Source organism: Hypanus sabinus (assembly GCF_030144855.1).
Source record: "Hypanus sabinus isolate sHypSab1 chromosome 1 unlocalized genomic scaffold, sHypSab1.hap1 SUPER_1_unloc_3, whole genome shotgun sequence".
In the NCBI taxonomy this organism is placed as follows: domain Eukaryota; kingdom Metazoa; phylum Chordata; class Chondrichthyes; order Myliobatiformes; family Dasyatidae; genus Hypanus; species Hypanus sabinus.
Genome location: NW_026778910.1, coordinates 22091 through 35154, shown reverse-complemented (window position 1 = coordinate 35154; position 13064 = coordinate 22091). Strand labels below are relative to the sequence as shown.

General features: G+C 45.1%; 1 protein-coding gene across 1 annotated transcript in view; it reads left to right on the top strand.

Annotated features, from left to right (window-relative positions):
• Positions 1-11766, top strand: part of LOC132385398 (myelin-associated glycoprotein-like) — a 39452-nt gene extending 27686 nt beyond the window's left edge. The window contains exons 6-7 of the mRNA XM_059957440.1: positions 186-479; positions 11657-11766. Coding sequence (XP_059813423.1) covers positions 186-479; positions 11657-11766 — 404 coding nt within the window. The remainder of the gene's footprint in view (positions 1-185; positions 480-11656) is intronic.
• The last annotated feature ends 1298 nt before the right edge of the window (positions 11767-13064 follow it).

Genomic DNA, 13064 nt, shown 5'->3' with positions numbered 1-13064 from the left:
CAGTGATATGCAGAAGAGCATCTCTGAATGCGGAGGACGGGGATCCAATGCATCAAAATGGAGGCAGACTCAGTTTACAGAGAATGGAAAGGGGGGTCTAACAGAGGACAGCTGATGCTTCAGAATAACACTGGACCATTACAATATATCAGTGCTACCAACATCTCCTGCCTGTTTCTTCCCAGATAAGCCTGAGATTTCTCGGGACTCAGGATGCACTCGGACCCCCGATGTCATCACATGTGTGTGTGCGGCCAGATCAAACCCACCCGGAGAGCTCACCTGGCACCTCCCCCTCGCCAACCTCAGCGGGAACCAGACGTACGGTCATTTCCAGACGTGGCAGGTGGCAGACGGGCAACTGGTGACTGGCTCGCTGACCTTGGGTGTGGGCGAGGGAGAGGAGGATGTGACCGCCTTCTGTACTGTCCGAAACCAGCATGGAGAGGTCATGTTCGCGGTGTCCCTGTGGATGAAAGGTGAGGTTATCTCTGAGAAATATTCTCCATTCAACAGAGTGCAGCCTTAACCTCAGCAATTCCCTCTGTCCTCCACTGGATCTCCATCTGAGCAAAGTCTGCCGTGCTCCCAGCTGGATGGGGAAGATCACATGGTCAGAGGGAGTTCATCCCAGTGTCCCTGTGGCAATAATGGTCTCTGTCGCATTGCTGGTTGGGGGATCTTGCTGTGTACAGAGTGGCTGCCCTGATGCCCCTAGGACCAGATGACAACCATACATCACAAGCTGAGGAACACATTGGGATGGTGAAATGTGCTGGGTGAGATGGGAATCGCACCCTCCACTCTCCTTCAGGACCCCACTGCCTTGATCTAAGGATTTAGCCATTTCCCTCAATGTGCTGAGGACAAAGCCCAAGTAAAATTGGGAAGGAACACTTGGATCTCTCTCTCCCACAAAATGCTGGCGATGGAAAGCCGAATGTCCTGGATATTACATCAGAATCAGAATCAGGTCCAGTATCACCAGCTCCTGCCGTGAAATGTGTTGTTTTGTGGCAGGACTACATGGCAATATACAATACAATATCGATAAATTACAATAAGAAATATTATACAGTGCCGATAAAAAGTATTCATGCCACCTTGGAAGTTTTCATGTTTTATTGTTTTGCGACATTGAATCACAGTAGATTTAATTTTGAGTTTTTTTTGAAACTGATCAACAGAAAAAGACTTTTATGTCAAAGTGAAATCTCTGCAAAGTCATCTAAATTAATTACAAATATTAAACACAAAATAATTGATTGCATAAGTATTTACCCCTTTCTCATTAGTATTTAGTAGATGCAATTTTGGCAGCAATTACAGCTTTGAGCCTGTGTGGTTAGGTCTCTTTCAGCTTTCAACATCTGCACACTGCTATTTTTTCCTACTCTTAACATAGAAACATAGAAAACCTACAGCACAATACAGGCCCTTTGGCCCACAAAGTTGTGCTGAGCACGTCCCTAACTTAGGAATTACTAGGGTTACCTATAGCCCTCTATTTTACTAAGCTCCATGTACCTATCTAAAAGTCCTTTTTAAGACCCTATCATATCCACCTCCACCACCATTGCCAGCAGCCCATTCCACACATTCACCACTTTCTGAGTAAAAAACTTACCCCTGTCATCTCCTCTGTAACTACTCCCCAGCACCTTAAACCTGTGCCCTCTTGTGGCAACCATTCCAGCCCTGGGAAAAGTCCTCTGACTATCCACAAGATTAACGCCTCTCATCACCTTGTACACCTCTATCCAGTCACCACTCATCCTTCTTCGCTCCAAGGAGAAAAGGCCGAGTTCACTCAACCTATTCTCATAAGGAATGCTCCCCAATCCAGACAACATCGTTGTAAATGAATCTCCTCTGCACCCTTCCTATTGCTTCCACATACTTCCTGTAGTGAGGCGACCAGAACTGAGCACAGTACTCCAAGTGGGTTCTGACCAGGGTCCTATATAGCTGCAACATTACCTCTCGGTACCTGATGAAGGCCCATACACCATTTGCCTTCTTAACCACAGAGTCAACCTGCGCAGCTGCTTTGAGCATCCTATGGACTCAGACTCCAAGATCCTTCTGATCCTCCACACTGCCAAGAGTCTTACCATTAATACTATATTCTGCCATCATATTTGACCTACCAAAATGAACCACTTCACACTTATCTGGGTTGAACTCCATCTGCCACTTCTCAGCCCAGTTTTGCATTCTATCAATGTCCCGCTGTAAACTCTGACAGCCCTCCACACTATCCACAACACCTCCAACCTTTGTGTCATTTGCAAACTTACTAACCCATCCATCCACTTCCTCATCCAGGTCATTTATAAAGATCACGAAGAGTAGGGGTCCCAGAACAGTTCCCTGAGGTACTCCACTGGTGACCAACCTCCATGTAGAATATGACCCATCTACAAAGCAATGTCCCATTGGATCCCATGCCTCCTTACTTTCTCAATAAGCCTTATCAAATGCCTTGCTGAAATCCATATGCACTACATCTACTGCTCTTCCTTCATTAATGAGTTTAGTCACATCCTCAAAAAATTCTATCAGGCTCGTAAGGCATGACCTGCCCTTTACAAAGCCATGCTGACTATTCCTAATCATATTATATCTCTCCAAATGTTCATAAATCCTGCCTCTCAGGATCTTCTCCATCGACTTACCAACAACTGAGGTAAAACTCACTGGTCTATAATTTCCTAGGCTATCTCTTACTCCCTTTCTTGAATAAAGGAACAACATCCGCAACCCTCTAATCCTCAGGAACCTCTCCTGTCCCCATTGATGATGCAAAGATCATCGCCAGAGGCTCAGCAATCTTCTCCCTTCCCTCCCACAGTAGCCTGGGGTACATCTTATCCAGTCCCAGAGACTTATCCAACTTGATACTTTCCAAAAGCTCCAGCACATCCTCTTTCTTAATATCTACATGCTCAAGCTTTTCAGTCTGCTGCAATTCATCACTACCATCACCAAGATCCTTTTCCATAGTGAATACTGAAGTAAAGTATTCATTAAGTACCTCTGCTATTTCCTCTGGTTCCATACACACTTACTCACTGTCACACTTAATAGGTCCTATTCTTTTACGTCTTATCCTCTTGCTTGTCACATATTTGTAGAATGCCTTGGGGTTTTCCTTAATCCCACCCACCAAGGTCTTTTCATGGGCCCTTCTGGCTCTCCTAATTTCCTTCTTAATCTCCTTCCTAGTAGCTTTATAATCTTCTAGATCTCTAACATTACCTAGCTCTCTGAACCTTTTGTAAGCTTTTCTTTTCTTCTTGACTAGATTTATTACAGCCTTTGTACACCACGGTTCCTGTACCCTACCATAACTTCCCTATCTCATTGGAATGTACCTATACAGAGCTCTACACAAATAGCCCCTGAATATTTGCTACATTTCTTCTGTACTTTTCCCTGACATCATCTGTTTCTACTTTAAGCCTCCATTTTCCTGCGTGGTAGCCTCATAATTCCGCCTACTCCAATTAAACACTTTCCAAACTTGTCTGTTCTCATCTCTCCAATGCCATTGTAAATGAGATAGAATTATGATCACTATCTCTAAAATGCTCTCCCACTGAGAGATCTGACACTTGACCAGGTTCATTTCCCAATACAAAATCAAGTACAGCCTCTCCTCTTTTAGTCTTCTCTACATACTGTGTCAAGAAACCTTACTGAACACACCTAACAAACTCCACCCCATCTAAACCCTTTACTCTAAAGAGATGCCAATCGTTATTTGGAAAATTAAAATCTCCTATCACAACAACTCTGTTATTATTACACCTCTCCGGGATCTGTTTCCCTATCTGCTCCTCAATATCCCTGTCACTATTAGCTGGCCTATAAAAAACACCCAGTAAAGTTATTGACCCCTTCCTGTTCCTAACCTCCACCCACAGAGACTCTGTAGACAATCCCTCCATGGCGTCCACCTTTTCTGCAGCTGTGACACTATCTCTGATCAACAGTGCCACTCCCCACCTCTTTTGCCTCCCTCCCTGTCCTTTCGGAAACATCTAAAACCAGGCACTTGAAGTAACCAATCCTGTCCCTGAGCCATCCAAGTCTCTGTAATGGCCACCACATCATATCTCCAAGTACTGATCCATGCTCTAAGTTCATCTGCCTTGTTCACAACATTCCTTGCATTAAAATAGACACATCTCAAGCCTTTGGTCTGAGCACATCCCTTCTCTAACACCCGCCTATCCTCCCTCTCGCATTGTCTATAAGCTTTCTCTATTTGTGAGCTAACCTCCTTTTCCCCAGTCTCTTCAGTTCGGTTCCCACCCCTCAACAATTCTAGTTTACATTCTCCCCAATAGCTGTAGCTAACCTTCCTGCCAGGATATTGGTCCCCCTGAGATTCAAGTGCAACCCGTCCTTTTTTACAGGTCACACCTGCCCCAAAAGAAGTCCCAATGATCCAGAAATCTGAATCCCTGCCCCTGCTTCAATCCCTTACCACACATTTATCCTTCACCTTATCCTGTTCCTATTCTCACTGTTGTAATCCTGAGATTACTACCTTTGTGGTCCTGTTTCTCAATTTTCTTCCTAACTCCCTGTAGTCTTTTTTCAGGACCTCTTCATTTTTCCTACCTATGTCATTGGTACCAATATGTACCTTGACCTCTGGCTGTTCTCCCTCCCACAGCAGGATATCTTGGACATGATCCGAAACATCCCAGACCCTTGCTCCTGGGAGGCAAACTACCACCTGACTTTCTTTTCTGCGTCCACAGAATCACCTGTCTGACCCCCCAACTATTGAGTCCCCTGTTACTACTACCTTCCTCTTCCCTTCCTACCCTTCTGAGCCACAGGACCAGACTCTGTGCCAGAGGTTTGGCTACTGCTGCTTCCCCCAGGTAGGCTGTCCACCCCAACAGTACTCAAACAGGAGTACTTATTGTCAAGGGGTACAGCCACAAGGGTACTCTCTAGTACCTGACTCTTCCCCTTCCCTCCTGACCCATTTGTTTGTTTCCCTTGGCCCTCTTGTGACCACCTGCCTATAACTCCTCTCTATCATCTCCTCGCTCTCCCTGACTAGGTGAAGTTCATTGAGCTGCATCTCCGGTTCCCTAACACAGTCCCTCAGGAGCTGCAGCTCGACAGAATTTTGTAATTCTTCTTTACAAAACAGCTCTAGGTCTGTCAAATTTCATGGGGATTGTGATTGAACAATTTTTTTCAAGTTGAAACATAAGTTCTCAATTGGATTGAGGTCTATACTCTGACTTGGCCACTTCAAACTTCATTGTTTTTAAGCCATTCCTGTGTAGCTTAGGGTTTAGACTTAGGGTCATTGTCTTGCTGGAAAACAAGTTTCCTCCCAAGTCCCAGTTCTCTAACAGACTGCATCAGAGTTTTCAACAGGATTTCCCGGTATTTTGCTACATTAATTTCACCCTCTAGCTTCACAAGCCTTCCAGGGTCTGCTGCAGTGAAGCATCCCCACAGTACGATGCAGTCACCACCATGTTAAATGGTAGGGTTGGTGCGTTTTGCTGATGTGTGGTGCTTGGCTCACGCTAAACATAGCGTTGATTCAGATGGCCAAAATGTTCAATTTTGGTTTCATCAGACCATAGAACCATCTTCTACCTGACTTCAGAGTCTCCCACATGTGAGTTTTTCTCAATAGTAGCTTCTGTTTGCCACTCTCCCATAAAGCTGCAACTGGTGAAGTACCCGGGCAGCAGTTGTGTGTGCAGCTTCTCCTACCACAGCCACTGAAACTTGTAACTCCTCCAGAGGGGTTGTAGGTCTCTTGGTGACCTCCCTCACTAGACTTCTTGCATGGTCTCTCACTTTCTGAGGACAGCCTGCTCCACGCACATTTACAGCTGTGCCATATTCTTTCCATTTCGTGACGATTGACTTTACTGTTCTCCAAGGGATAGCCAGTGACTTGGAAATTTTCTCGTATCCATCTCCTAACTTGTACTTTTCAATAACCTTTTCACCGAGTTGCTTGCAGTATTCTTTTCTCTTCATGGCGTAGTTCTTGCCAGGACCCTGACTCACTAGCAGTTGGACCTTTCAGATACCGAAGTATTTTTACTACAGTCAATTGAAACACCTTGATTGTACACAGGTCTCCAAAAAACAAATCTCCATTTAACCAGAAGACCATAAGATCATAAGATATAGGAGGAGAAGTAGGCCATTTGGCCCATTGAGTCTGTTGTGCCATTCAATCATGTGCTGATCCAATTCTTCTAGTCATCCCCATACCCCTGCCTTCTCCTGATACCCTGACTAATCAAGAATATATCTATCTCTGTCTTAAAAACACCCAATGACTTGGCCTCCACAACCTCTCATGGCAACAAATTCCACAGATTTACCACCCTCTGACTAAACTAATTTCTCCATATCTCTGTTCTAAATAGACATCCTTCAATTCTGACATCGTGCGGTCTTGTCCGGGACTCCCCTACCAGGGTAAACAACTTTGGCATAACTAATCTGTTCAGGCATTTTTAACATTTGAAATATTTCTATGAGATTCACCCTCATTCTTCTGAATTCCGGGGAATACAGCCCAAGAGCTGCCAGACTTTCCTCATACAGTAACCCTTTCATTCCTGGAATTATTCTCGTAAATTTTCTCTGAACCCTCTCTAATGTCAGTATATCCTTTCTAAAACAAGGAGCCCAAAACTGCACCCAGTATTCCAAGTGTGGTCTCACGAGTGCCTTATTAAGCCTCAACATCACATCTCTTGCTCTTATGTTCTATACTTCTGGAAATGAATGCCAACATTGCATTTGCCTTCTTCACCACTGACTCAACCTGGAGGTTAACCTTTAGAGTATCCCACATAAGGACTCCCAAGTCCCTTTGCATCTCAGCATTTTGAATTCTCTTCCCATCCAAATAATAGTCTGCCAGTTTATTTCTTTCACCAAAGTGCATGACCGTACACTTTCCAACATTGTATTTCATTTGCCACTTCTTTGCCCATACCCCTAAACTATCTAAGTAAGTTCCTGTGTCATGCCATTGTAAATTCCTTTATTCCACTGAAATACTGACACATTGGAGTTCAGTTTCTCCTCAAAGTTCAAAGTGAACTCAATCATATTGTGATCACTGTTCCCTAAGGATTCCTTAACTTTAAGCTCTCTTATCACCTCCAGATCATTGCACAACACCCAATTCAGCACAGCCGATTCCCTAGTGGGCTCAACAACAATCTGTTGTAAAAAGCTATCCCTTAGTCATTCTCCAAATTCTCTCTCTTGAGGTCCGGTACTGGCCTGGTTTTCCCAATCTATTTCCATGTCAAAATCCCTAACGATTATTATGACATTGCCCTTCTGATACACTTTTCTATCTCCTGCTGTAATTTGTATTCCACATCCCAGCTGCTGTTTGGAGGCCTGTATACAACTGCCATTAGGGTCCTTTTACTCTTGCCATTTCTTAATGCAGCCCATAGAGACTCTACACCTTCTGATCCGATGTCATCCCTTTCTAATAATTTAATATTACACACAGGGCCACACTACCCCCTCTGCCTACTAACCTATCTTTCTGATACACCATATATCCTTGGACGTTCAGCTCCCAATGGCAGCCGTCCTTTAGGTTTCAGAGATGGCCACAACATCATACTTGCCAATCTGTAGCTGAATTATCAAGATCGTCCATTTAATTTCTTATGCTGTGTGCTTTCAAATATAGCACTTACAGTCCATTATTTGTTGCTTTCTGTTGTATATCATCCCACTGTCTGTGATTATGCCTCATCTGCTGTCTGTCCTTCCTCTTATCTCTGTTGCACGCTATCTTTGATTTATTTCTCTTTTCTCTTTCCTATCACTCTGGTTCTCATCCCCTGCCAAATTAGTTTAAACCCTCCCTAACAGTTGCAGCAAGCCTTCCTGCTAGGATATTGGACCCCTTAGGGTTCAGGTGTAACCTGTCCTTTTTGTACAGGTCATACTTGCCCCAGAAGATGCCCCAATGATCCAGGAACCCGAAGCTCTGCCCCCTACACCAGTCTCTCAGCCATGCCTTAATATGCCCGATCATGCTATTCTTGCTCTCGTTAACACTTGGCACAGGCAGCAATCCTGAGATTACTACCCAGGAAGTCCTGCTTTTCAGCTTCCTACCCAACACCCTGAATTCTGTCTTCTGGACCTCCTCCCTTTTTCTACCGATGTCATTGGTACCAACGTGTACCAAGACTTATGGCTGTTCACCCTCTCCCTTCACAATACTCTGCACCCGATCAGAGACATCCCATACCCCAGCATTTGGGAGGCAACACACCATGCGGGTATCTCTATCAGGCTGACAGAACCTCCTGTCTGTTCCCTTCACTATGAAATCCCCTATGACTACCGCATTCCTCATCTTCTTCTCTCTTCTGCACCACAAAACCAGACTCAGTGCCAGAGACCTGATCGTCATGGTCATCCTCTGTCAGGTCACTCCCCACCCCCAACAGCATCTAAAATGAGTTAACGATTACTGAAGGGGTGGCCACAGGGAAGCTCTCTACTATTTGAGCTCTTCCCTTCTCGGACCGTCACCCAATTGTCTAACTCCTGCAGCCTCACGGTGACTAACTCTATCTCCTGCTCACTTTCCCTAACAAGCTGCAGCTCCAGATCCCTAACATGGTTTCTCGGGAGCCGCATCTCAGTGCACCTGGTGCAGATATGGCCATCTGGGAGACTGGAAGGCTCCCGGGATTCCCACATCTGACACCCAAAGCAAAGTAACCCTGAACACCTGCTGTCCATTCCTCCAGAAAAAGAAAACGCAAGGAAAATATGTTGTCCACCTACCCACTAATCTTGTTGAAGCCCGAATGAGCCAAAGCCCTACCACTGTGTCTCAGACCACTCCATCAATAACCATGTCTTCCTTTTATGCCTGAATCTTCACTGCTCTCCAATTCATGATTGGCGTGCCGGTTACAGCCAAGTTCTCACAAAGCTTTCCCCTTTTAATCTTTGCTCCTGGACCTGTGCACTGCCTCCTCTCTTATTGCTATCCAACTCACGATTGGTGCTCCATCTATGAGGGAAGTATTTCATTTATTATGGCCTCCCAGGCGGATACATAGTGATCGGGGACAGGATTTCGAGAGCAGGCTCATCCATGCACCGAGTCAAGAAGTCGAGGACTACTCCTTATCACCCACAGGGGATCCCCAGTCCGAGAGGTTTAATTGGACCATGCAGGATATCCTTGAAACCGTGGAGATCAGCAAGAAGCCTTGGTGGAGTCAACGTATTGGACATCTGGTCCACTGCTACAACTGTACCCGAAATGAGGCTAACGGGTACTCACCATATTATCTGATATTTGGGCATGAGGCGAGGTTGCCCATCGACCTTGGTTTTGGGACAGATGAGGATGACCTACCACTGAAGACGTATCTGAAGCATGTCTGATCTGAGAAGGGAGCTGAGAAAGGCTTATGAATTGGCTGAGGTCGTGGCTGCCAAGCAGAATTAAGGAAATAAAAGGAGGTATGATCAAAGGGTTAGGTTCTCCCAACTCATGCCGGGAGACTGAGTCTTCCTAGCAATTTGGGACTACCTGGGAAGCATAAGTTGGCTGATCGCTGGGCAGCTACGCCCTATGTAGTGGAGAGTCAGATGCCAAATGTACCAGTTTTCTGGGTGAAACCAGAGGATGGAAATGGACCCGTCAAGAATCTCGATCGAAACCACCTTCTGCCTCTGGGACAAGATGTTCAGGTTGACCCCAAGCCCGACCTGGAGCCTGCACCTAGTAAGAGGACTCTGAGGCAACGCGGAGCAACTACAGGACCAAATGCAGGAGAGATTGGACCGGCCCCCGCCCTGAGTGGAATACTGATTCGGAGGATGAGGGACTTGGGGTGTGAATTATGTTGCCTTTTGCTAACTCCCGCTGATTGAGGAAGAGATTCCCAATTGTTCCCACACTGTCAGGTGGAATTGGGGGGGGGGGGGAGTGGGGGGTATTATCTGTGGACAGCCTGTGTTGCAGCAGGACACTGAAAGGGATGAAGCGAGGCTCAGCCCAGGGACAGAGGGGCCCGAGGGCTAGACTGGGGGAGGCCTCACCAGGTAGACCAGAAGTATCCCCAGTCAGAACATGAAGACGTATATGAGGGGGTACGGAGGTCTGAAAGAATCAGGAGACCATCGGATAGACTGGCCTATGTAGCACCGGGGGACAGAGTGTGGCCCCCACTGTGGGGAGTTCTGTGACTGCCTCTTACACCTGGGTTGGACTTTGTGCTTTGCAGGAAGTGTTGGCAAATTATCTCAATGTCATGAGGACATGACTAAATTTGGCGGGGGGAGTGTGTAAAGCCCTGGGAATGGTTTCACTGCTAATGTAATGGTTTCTCTGTAGCAGTAGTGTTGGCATTCTGGCTAGAGAAAATAGAGGCTTTGGAATGTGCGCCATCCAATGAAGGGTGTGTTTTCTTTCTTGTGTGCCTGAGAACGAGGTGATCTGGGCCTTTTGTTTGGCAAGAGATGAAGAGGGAAGATGCCGCAAAGGAGAGGTCGTAGACAGCAGGATGGAGTGGACGGAGTGGGGCTGGGAGTTGATGAGACCCGGGGGAATCGATGGACGACCGACGGAAGGGAAGCCGTGAGCTCCAGCGTGCACGTCAGACTGTTTCGTTAAAACGGGCCCTGTTCTTTTTGTTTCTCTTTACTAACCCTTTAGTCAGATTAAGAATTAAAGAGTTAAATTGTTTAATTGTACTCTCTGTTATTTCATGGTACTGACTTGTAACAGGGGAACAGATCACACAGCATCCACACAAGCAAGAGGTTGTACCCCTCAGATTTCACACATTTGGCAGGGCCAGAGACAGTCTTCCCGAGACTGATGCCGCCGGCCAAACCTGAGGGTTACATCCGTTTCCTTCTGCAAGTTTTTGAAAGCTTCCCAATCCTCTATCTTCCCACTAGCTTTGGCTTCTTTCTATGCCCTCTCTTTTGCTTTCACTCTGGCTTCACTGCTCAGCCACGGTAGTGTCCATCTTCCATTCGAAAACTTAACTAATTATGTGACTTCTAAAACCAATTGGCTCCACCAGAGATGATTTGGTGTGCTATGTTAAAGATGGGTGAATACTTATGCAACCAATATCTTGTGTTTTGAATTTGCAATTAACTTAGATCACTTTGCAAAGATCAGTTTTCACTTTGACACATAAGAGAATTTTCTGTTAATTGGTATTAAAAAAGTCAAATTAAATCCACAGTGATACAGTGTTGTAAAACAATAAAATGAATACTTTTGAAAGCTCTATGTTATAGAAATTAAATTAAATTATATAAGTAGTGCAAAAAGTGAAAAGAATCGTGAGGCAGTGGCAGTGAGGATGAAGTTGTTCCTCACACGAGTGTGTGTCTTCAGGATGCACTTCCTCCTTGATGGTATCAATGAGAAGAAGGCATATTCTGAGTGGTGGGGTCTATAACGATGCCTTTTTGAGTCTTCAACTTTTGAAGATGACTAGTGCCCATGATGGAGCTGAGTTTGCAACTTTCTGCGGCTGTTTAGGATCCTGTGCGGTAGTCTGTCCATAAATGAGAAAGGGTTTGACTTGTACAGTGGACTATTCTGAAGCTGTCCTGTTAGTTGATGTTACAGGTGGGGTCTCTACTGTTTGGATCACAGTGTTACTCACGAGCAATGGCGTTCTCATGCTATTGGTTGGATTCTTCATCTACAAGTACATCCAGAAGTAAGTCCAGATGAACGTTCATGTTCAGTTTTATTGTCATTTCAAATGTATAAATTTATATCACCAGATGAAACATCGTTCCTCTGGGCCAAGGTACACAACACATACTGCAATGTTACCACAAATAAATTAACAAATAATTAAATATATTCTAAAAGATTGACATTAATCATAAGGTGCATTAACAACACTTTATAAGTGATGAGACCTGGGTGGTGTCAGGGGGTTCAGTGGAGGGGAAGAAGCTGTTTCCCATCCTCACAGTCCTTCTCATAATGCGACGGTTCCTCCCGCCTGATGGTGGGGTGCTGGGGGGGACAAAGATGGTCAAAGAGATTGTGAGACGGATGGGGGGGGGGGATCCTTGACAATCCTAAGGGTCCTGGTAAACATCTTGGATGGGTGGAAGAAATACCCCAATGACCATCTCAGCAGCCCTTGTAATCCTTTGTCAGGTCTTGTGATCAGATGCTTTTCCATTGCCGTATCAGACAGTGATACAGCTGGTCAGGACACTCTCGATGGAGCTCCTGTTAAAAATCGGTTAGAACAGAGGGAGGAGATAGCCTCGCACGTCTCAATCTCTTTAGGAAATGGAATCATTGCTGTGCTTTCTTGAGTAAAGAGGTGGTTTTGGTGGGCCAGGTGCAATTGGAAGGAACTGTTCAAATCCTACCCTCTGCTGTCTGCCTGTGGGTGACTGCTTCAATTGGGTCTGCATCTGTTCCAGTCTCTGTCTCCTCTACTGACTAATAATCAACAAACATTCAGTCATTGTTACATCCTACATACTGGTGGTATACAGTGCCTATAAAAAATATTCACCCCTCTTTGGAAGTTTTCGTGTTTTATTGTTTTACAACATTGAATTACAGTGGATTTAATTTGGTTTTTTACACTGATCAACAGAAAAAGACTCTTTCGTGTCAAAACGACAACAGACCTCTACTAAGTGATCTAAATTAATTGCAATTATAAAGCACAAAATAACCGATTGCATAAGTATTCACCACCTTCAAGTCAGTATTTAGTAGATGCACCTCTGGCAGCAATTACAGCCTTGAGTCTGTGTGGAGAGGTTTATTTCTGCTTTCACATTTGGACACTTCAATGTTTCCCATTCTTCTTTAAAAAAGCTGCTCATGGTCTGTCAGATTGCATGGGGATCGTGAGTGAACATCCCTTTTCTAGACCAGCACAAACTCTCAAGTGCTTTGAGGTCTGGACTCTGAATTGGCCATTTCAGGAATTACATTTGTCATTGTTAAGCCATTCCTGTGTAGCTTTGGCTTTATGCTTGGG